General features: G+C 41.4%; 1 protein-coding gene across 1 annotated transcript; it reads left to right on the top strand.

Moving 5' to 3' along the window:
• The first annotated feature begins 296 nt into the window (after positions 1–296).
• On the top strand, positions 297–7,984 carry LOC127526981 (uncharacterized). Its single transcript, XM_051924234.1, is given in 4 exon segments — positions 297–771; positions 774–1,292; positions 2,678–2,745; positions 7,733–7,984. Coding segments are annotated over 4 exon segments (1,314 nt in total).
• Positions 7,985–9,134: the final 1,150 nt, after the last annotated feature.

The raw sequence follows: 9,134 nt of genomic DNA, 5'->3' as shown, positions 1-9,134 counted from the left end.
GGTTCGCTTCCCGGGTTCTCCCTGCGTGGAGTTTGCATGTTCTCCCCGTGTCTGCGTGGGTTTCCTCTGGGCACTCCGGTTTCCCCCCACAGTCCAAAGACATGCTGGTTAGGTGGATTGGCAATTCCAAATTGGCCCTAGTGTGTGCTTGGTGTGTGGGTGTGTTTGTGTGTGTCCTGCGGTGGGTTGGCACCCTGCCCGGGATTGGTTCCTGCCTTGTGCCCTGTGTTGGCTGGGATTGGCTCCAGCAGACCCCCGTGACCCTGTGTTCGGATGGAAAATGGATGGATGGATGGATGGATTCCAGTGGCAAACTCTTCCAGCAATACATCGTCGACGCATATGTCAGAACAGAAGGCGCCCGTTTACATTACCTTCAGTCACATCAACAAGATTTGCGTGTAGAGCAATACAGGGGACTTGTGGATGCTGTCACTGCGAAAGCACATCACCATGACCTCCGCCCTGGACAATTGATCATTCTTCCCTCTACCTTTCAAGGCAGTCCAAGGTACATGCAACAGAACTACCAAGACACAATGGCAATTGTCCGCAAATGTGGAAAGCCTGACTTATTTTTAACCTTCACCTGCAATCCTGCTTGGCCGGAAATCTGCAACGCCATTTCCCATCATGAGCAAATAGAACACAGACCTGACATCGTTGCTCGCGTCTTTCATATCAAACTGCGACATTTTCTAACAGATATTCTGGAAAAGAATATTTTCTGCAATGTTCTCGCTTACATCTTCGGCATTGAATTCCACGAACGAGATTGCCTCATTGCCATATGTTACTTACACTTGACTCACAATCCAAAATAAGGACCAAAGATGATATAGACAAATATGTCTGTGCTGAGCTTCCAAATCCTGAAATACACCCTCGACTTTTCCAAATTGTCACCAAATGCATGGTGCATGGTCCGTGTGGCACGCTCAACGCCAAATCACCTTGCATGAAAGACGACACGTGTACCAAAAATTTCCTGAAAGACTTCAACGCAGAGACCCAAGAAAACACACAAGGATACCCCATATACCGCCGAAGACAAGGGAGAACTGCCGTTGTTGGCAAATACGATATCGACAACCGTTGGATAGTTTCTTACAATCCGTGGTTTTCTCAGAAATTCAATGCTCATATTAACGTTGAAGTTTGCGCGTCCATTCAATGTATCAAGTATCTTTATAAGTATGTGTACAAAGGACACGACGCTGCATCAATTGCACTTCACAGGGAGCCAGCCGATGATATTTTTCAACATGACGAAATACAGACTTTCCTTGACGGTAGGTATGTTAGTGCTCCTGAGGCTATGTGGCGTTTTAATTTTTTCCTTGTGCTTAAAAATCATTAAAAAAGCGGCCTGATTATGCGGCGTATGGTACGCCGCGAGTTGGCTAGTACAGTATAATAAACCAAGCATGACAGGTCCAAAATATCTGGAATATTGAGCATGTTTTAAGATACTATTTACGAAGATAAGCCAAAGGGTCTATATAAAGTAATGTTTTAAAGACATGGCAACAGTTTTATTTAATCATAAGAAATTTTAAAATAATCTTTAATTCAAATAAATGTCACTGTTCTTTCATTCTTCTTTCATTTTACATACAGTAACTCTAATAACTTATAGGAATACTCCACCCAAAAGTGACTTATTTATGTGTTGCTTACCCCATGTTCTTTGTTGTTTTGGATGATATTTTTTAGCTGGTGTTTTTGTGCAGAACAGATTGTAACCACCAGGGGTCATCAGTCATTCCTCCAAACTTCAAATGCAATAACACCCAACAAAATAACTGGGGTAAAAGAAAAGATATTTATTCACCCAAGACACTTTTTAACAATCACCTGTATAAAGATCAATGAATAAGCCCGACTACCAAAAATTCTTCCTTCTTCCATCCTCCAATTGAGTGCTGCCCACTGCCTCCTGACTCTGAGTCGCTGTGGTGAGGCAGTGGGCTCCTTTTCAAACCAGTCCACTTGGAAGCACTTCTGGGTCATATGGAATGTAGGGAGGTCTTCCACCAAAAGTGCTCTTTACTGGCACCCAGGGACCACGACAGGGTTGCAGTTCCGGACTCCAACTCCCAAGCACCCCTGCGGATGTCCAAACTGGGTCACCACAAGAGGACCACTGCCACCTGTGGTATGGATAATGGACCTAATTCCAGCTTTGGGCTTCTGCTGGTCCATTCATCATATTATTTTGGCTGGGCACAAAGTTGTTTCTTTGTCCAGCCAACCATCTCATCTCTCCTTCCTCTCTGGCCTCCATTCTGGGTAAAAACTATCCTCCTTTCTGGCTGGGATGCCTGTTCTCTGACATCATAAAGAGATAACAAAGTTTCTGATATTCTCTGGTTGGTGGAGTTGGGGAGTGTGCAGTGGTGGAGCCACATCAAATTGTAACAAGCGCAGAGATGGAAAGACTGAGATACACACCGAAAGAGAGTTAAGCCTGAAAATGGGTGTATTTATATAACAATAAATGGTTCAGAGCCAAACTTCTAGAGTATCATTGTCCCGGTGTTAAGGCCACAGGAAATGACTCATAAAGTGACATTTACCTAAACTAGCCTGAGCTATTCTGCATTTCCAGTGTCCTCAATTGTTGCCCAGAGTCATGTGCTGTGTCTGTCTTCATGATCCTCTTATTTTCCCTCAGGCTCTGTTTATCCAGTGCTCGAGGAGTCTCTGCCTACCTTCTCGAACCTTCTCAGGAGGGCTTTTATGGTGTACCATGAATGTTCCATGGGTTCATGGAATGCAAAGCTCAGCAGACATGCAGACATTTTGCTGTCGATCACATGTCCAACCCCATCTATCTTTAATATAATATTCTGGCTGCTACAATATTTACCTTCTCTTCCCTTCCTTCTTTGTTTTCTACAAACTTCTAGTATGAGGCTTGTAGGGTGCGTCTCACAATCCTCAAACCCTTGACACAACTTTACCAACACAGTTTCAGTGCAAACACAATCATTTTATTTACAAATATCTTTCACAGATTTCTTCCATTTAACAGTCTACTACTAAAATCTGTCCACCCTGGCCATCGGACCTTACTCCTTTTCTATGTTAACTAATGTTGTCTTATTTTAATTTCTTATTTTGTCTTTTATTTTTCTTTTCTTCATTATGTAAAGCACTTTGAGCTACTTTTTGTATGAAACTGTGCTATAGAAATAAATGTTGTTGTTGTTGTTGTAAAGCACAGTGAGGCTCCTCATCTCTTCTTCACCCAAAGGTTTCTCCCTCGACTCCTCTCCCAGCACTGACTTCCCATGGGAGTGGAGGTGTTGGTCTAACTGTTAGACTAAATTTCCTTCTTCTTGTTAAGCAAGGACCTAATCTGTCCCTTGGCTTGATGTTTCCAGCAAGAATCAATGAAAGCTTAAGGTGAAATGATGATAGGGCTGAAGGGAAAGCTTCAATGCAAGAAGTTAGAAACATAGAGAATATATGAAAAAATATGAACAATAACAACATTAATTTATATAGCACATTTTCATACAAGTGGTGTAGCTCAATGTGCTTTACAAAATGAAGAAAGAAAAGTTTAGAAAAAATAAAAATAACATTAGGCGATACTAAATAACAAAGAATAAAGTAAGGTCCTATGGCTGGAAGGACAGAAAAAACAAAAAAGAAAAAAAAGAAGAAAGCAGTTGCAAGTGGTTGATAATAAAATAATTACAATAATAAATTTCATTTGTAACCTTTGAGATCATGTTTATTAAGGAACTCATAACCAAAAGGGAGTGATAATTTTAATGTGTGTGCAAGAAAAAGGATCTAGAGATTACAGCTAGTTCTAATAAAGGAACTTACCACGCTTCTATTCTTTTTTTGATTTATGAGAGAGAAAGCACAAGCAGATAACTATAAAATAATCTTAGAAACATTGATAGTTTATTGCAGGAAAACGAGTTCTCTTTTATTCATAGACCCAAAATTTTAAAGCAGACTTGGTGGTCCCTTTTATACCCAGACCCAGGAGTACACACCACAAGCAGAAAGAACTCCTTGGTCAAGAGTGCACTCTGAAAAGCAGTAAATCTTCTTTATGTCCCACTGGACTGCAAGTCCCAGTGTGCTCCACAGCCATATAAATTGTGAACAGGGGGGCTGAACACACCTCTAGAAGACATGGATGCTCCTCCAAAACCCTCTCTTAACACTAGAATTACCAGAGCCTACAAAAAAACTCGTAAATCCAGCCCACCTTAAATCCCTTCGCACCTCTCCGTCAGCGTCTTTTGTCTTCTAAATGTGTCGATAAGCCCAACCAGCAAGCAGCCTGCTACCATCCCCCCATCGCCTCAGAATGGGCAAGAAATTCTCCCAGTTCCTGCCTTGATTGATTATCTGAGAGTGAGCTACCCACAATTGCAGGGGGAAATAATTTGATGTGTGTTTTGTGTCTACAACGATCTATGTAAACACATCATTAAAACAGAAACATTTTTCATGTTTTAGTAATAAATGATAAAATGCAGACATGAACTGTATAATGTGTGAAGGCTGATGGCCAAATATCAAATAAACACTTTCATAAAAGGTTCAAGGACAATACAACAGCTTCCATGGTGCAGCAGTAAGATCCGCTGACTTATAATCCGGAGGTCGTGAGTTCGAAATCAGCTCTCCGGCATATTTACCGTTTTGAGCAGTGAGCTGCTCTTATTGTTAATATTATACAATAAAAACATACATTTGGTTTGTGTCTGTAACAGGTGGTGTAAATTTATAGTACTTGTAAAAGTTAGCTTTTTTTTCCACTTTTATTCTCTCAGTCACGATCATGATACAACACCCACCCCCTGCCCCAGATCTGACACTGTTACTTTTTATCTGAAACTGGCACTAACTATGAGTGGTGTTTTGAGACAATGGAACTGGAAATTCTCTGATCTGGGAGATAAAAGCTGACACACAAACGCTGGTGAATCTGCCTTCTTCGTATCTCACCGTCACTTGAATTTTTTTTATTCGATTTTATTGAGTGCTCCGGCTCACACTGAATTAGTTGCACCTTATGGTCTATGATGTCAAAGCCGCACTGAGAAAAAAACAGAGACATAGGTATATATGATATTTGGAATAACTTAATTTATGTCCTATATAGTACATTTCAGAAAACATTGTGGCACTGATGCAACATTATTCATATTATTCATATTCATTTGCATGCCTTCTTGTGCTTGTAATCACTGACCGCATTTTTTTTTTTTGATCTTGTCCATGCAGTCTCCACATTCTGGTGCACAGTGCTGTTTCTTTTGTACTCCAGGACATGCAGAGGAAAGAATAGTACAGAGAGGTCAGTTCTACGCTATATGCAATCATCAGATTCAAATGTAAACAGTTCCCACACACCCAAGGACCATCCTTTCTATGTTTACGACATGTGTACCTGTTGCAATGTACACAACTCTCTCTATGCTGTGGTTACTATTACACTGAAGAGGCTGGGGGGAGTGGCGGTCTTGGAACAGAAGCTTGTAGATGTTGCATCCTCTTTTGCTTTATCCATCGCCTTTTCTTGTAAGAAGCGACGAGTATGTTTCTCTGTAAGGTGAGCCATGAACACTCTTTTTCCTCAGTGGCCCCCGTGCATGGCTTGTACAGTACATGTGCATTGATCGCCGCCAAGTCAAGCGTGTTATAGCACAAGCAACCCACCACCAGTGTAGTCCTACTTGCACTGAATAAGCTCACGCCTTCTGGTGCACAATGTCAAGCAAGCACTGGGCAAAAAAGAAAGAGACAAATATATGTGACATTTTGAAGAAATCATTTTATGACCTGAATTGTACCAATCAGAAAACTCCTGGGTTTTCTCTGCGCCTTGTTATGGACGGTGAGCCCATCCCAAGCTGTCCCCACTCTGCGATCACAGCCAGTTTCATTGAGGAGTCATACAGTATGTCTACTCAGGGTGACGTGGTAGACACCAGGGCATCCCAGAGTGACATCTCCTCGGATGACATTGGGCTATGGCAGTCAGACACCACACCCACTGAGATCAGCCCCGACCCTCTATCTCTTTTAACATTTTCACTTTCTTTAAAAAGGAACAAAGGAATTATGATACTTTAAGGTTTGCCAGAAATGCAAATGGCCAACGCTCAGAACATCCCATGCCACAGGGGCTGCATTTTGTTATTAAAAATGATTTGATATAGCAGAACAAAAGGGTGAGGTGCAATTGTTGTTACTAGTCCTTTACACATATCAGCATCCCTAAAAAGTCTTAAAAAAACAAGACATGCCATTCACCTCAGAGACGTTCAGAGAAGTTGCCAAATTACTCAGGATTAAGCACTTAAAGACCTCAGTATTCCATCTTCAAACTGAGATTCTAGTGGAGCTGATCAACCAGACTCTCAAACAAATGCTTCATAAGGTGGTCAGCAAGGATGAGAGGAACTGGGATCAGTTGCTCCTCCTCATATTATTTGCCAATCAGGAAGTTCCCCAAGTCTCTGCAGGCTTCTCCCCCATTGAACTATCATATGTGCGACAACTGCAATGGCTATTGGACATACTTAAAGAGGGTTGGGAGGGAAGAGAAACTCCCTTCTGCAAATATATTGTGGATATATCATGCAGTCACACAATAGAGTTGTGCAATTTGAACCCATTTTAAAAGAACACATGGAGAAAGTGCAATCAGCACAGGCCCATTGCTACAACCATGTCATGTCTCTACAGGAGTTCCACACTGGAGACTGTGTCATGGTTCTCGTCCCCACCTCCCACTTTAAATTACTGACTCATTGGCAGAGCCCTTACACAGTTAAGGAGAGGAAAGAGCTTGTTGAGTATTTGGTGAAACAATCTAATCATTGGCCGAGCAAATGGGTCTTTTGCATCAATCTGTTGAAACCGTGGAAAGGAGCAGGAACAAAGTCCAAACTTCGGTCAGCCCTGTTCCTTCTTTTCTCATAATCAGTCCTTAAATTTGGTATTATTTGATGACCAAACAACAGCAAGAATTAGAAGCAGTTATCCTACCTGTCCCGGAGATTTTGAGCAAACAACCTGGTATGACCTTTCTGATTGTACATGACATTGTGACGAAACCTGGTGTGATCATTAGAGAATGCCTGTATCAATTCCCAGAAGCAAAACAAGCAGAGGTGGAGCTTGAAATCAAGCATATGCAAGATCTTGGTGTGACTGGAAAAGTTATAGTCCCTGGTTTAGTCCCATCATGTTGGTCACAAAGCCAAACAGAAGTTGGAGATTTTGTAACAACTTTCGTGGCTTAATCAAATCTCCCAGTTTGACACTTATCCAATGCCATGAGTGGACGACCTCCTCAAGAGACTTGGTAAAGCGGAGTATCTGACCACTCTTGACATAATGAAAGGGTATTGGCAAGTTCCCTTAACAGACTCTGCGAAGGTAAAGACTGCATCCCTAGCGGACCCTGGCAGAATTATGTCCTACTATTTGTGTTGCATGGAGCACTTTCCAGCATCTGCTGCCTACCTGGATAAAATTGATATTTATTCCAGCATCTGCAAGGAACACCTAAAGCAAGTCCAAGCCAACACCAGACATTAGGTAAGACAGACCTGACAAAAAGCATTCTTCCAATACAGTGGTATGGGATTTGAAAGCAGATACTGCATTTAGTGACCTTAAGCAGACCATTAAGTCAGCACCAATCTTGATGGCTCCTAACTTTTCTCTGCCTTTCATCCTCCAGACCAATACTTTGGACACATATCTTGGTGCCGTGCTGAGCCAAAGCATCAAAGTTGTTGAACACCCTATCATGTTCCTGAGCCAGAAATTGCTGGACCAGGACACCATGTATGCAGCCGGGGGATATGAGGCTCTAGTGATCAAATTGGCTGTTAACCAACTGAGGTACTACATCCTAGGCCAGGCGTTCAGCTTTGTCACTGACCATGCCTCTCTCCAAAGGATGGCGGTGCCAAAAGAATCAAACCCATGAGTTTTAAGGTGGTTCTTGGACCTCCAACCTTACAGTTGTTACTGTCTTTCATCATCGAGGTACCCTCCATACCAATACCGATGCACTTTCACAGGTTCGCAACCTTCCGGTTTGGGCCACCCGGCCCAGTGGTTCTTGGCTCTGGGGGTTGTGTCACATACATAAGCATGGGAGACAGCTTATAGAATTAAATAACTGTGATTACCCACTGAGCCAGGGGTTGGTACTGTGCTCTAATCTTTTCTCTCTTTTTCCCTCAGCTGACCGACAACTCTACCAACACAAACATCATTTACGGTTTCAACTCTTCTGGATCCACCCCTTCCTGTCTACCCACCATAGAAGCCAGGACTCAACTTCCATTCCTGAATGTTCTGAAAAGACGTGTTTGTTTCTTTTCTTGCCAAAACTTCAAGAATACAGGTTTACCAAGATGTTACCCCCAAATCTTTTTCTATGTTTTGACTCCATTATTACACATGCCAGATTAGGTATGATATCCCTTGTTAATGTTTCATAATCTCTGCTATGTTTTTGTAAAACTTGTTGGAAAAGGCTCAAATATGGTTCAAAATTTGTTTTGTGGTTGTCTGAAAGAAGTACTGTGATTACCACTCCAGCTTCTGAGAAGTCAATTTGCTAGACGTTTAGTGTAAGAGGTGGAAAGGTTGAAATTTATTTAAATAATTCTAACATCAAGTGAGTTCCCATAGGACCGCGTTTCTCAACCTTTACGTATTTGCAACCAGAGTTTTCATAACAGTTTTAATTGCGCTCAACCCAGTGTTTTTTTGAAAGGAGTCCACTAATACCAATTAGTTATTTTTTAATTAATGATATATCATAGATGCATATTTTATTATACCTACTTAACTTTTATCGACATTTTTCTATCTCTATATTTATTTTTCTAGTATAAGAATGTAGTTTAAGTTAATTTGTTTTGGTTTCAATAGATTTATTTTTCATATTTTTGATTCTTGTTTTCTTTTTTTCACATCTTTGTGCCCTCCTTTTGTTACTTCGCGCTCCCCTAGAGGGGGCCAGCCCCACAGATTGAAAACCACTGCCATAGGATATTTGACTTTGAGAAGTCAAATAATTTCCTCATGGGATTAAAAAAGCTTATCTAAACTAATCTAATAATGTC

This window comes from Erpetoichthys calabaricus, chromosome 3 (assembly GCF_900747795.2).
Source record: "Erpetoichthys calabaricus chromosome 3, fErpCal1.3, whole genome shotgun sequence".
Taxonomy (NCBI): Eukaryota; Metazoa; Chordata; class Cladistia; order Polypteriformes; family Polypteridae; genus Erpetoichthys; species Erpetoichthys calabaricus.
This window is presented reverse-complemented; position numbering and strand designations above follow the sequence as displayed.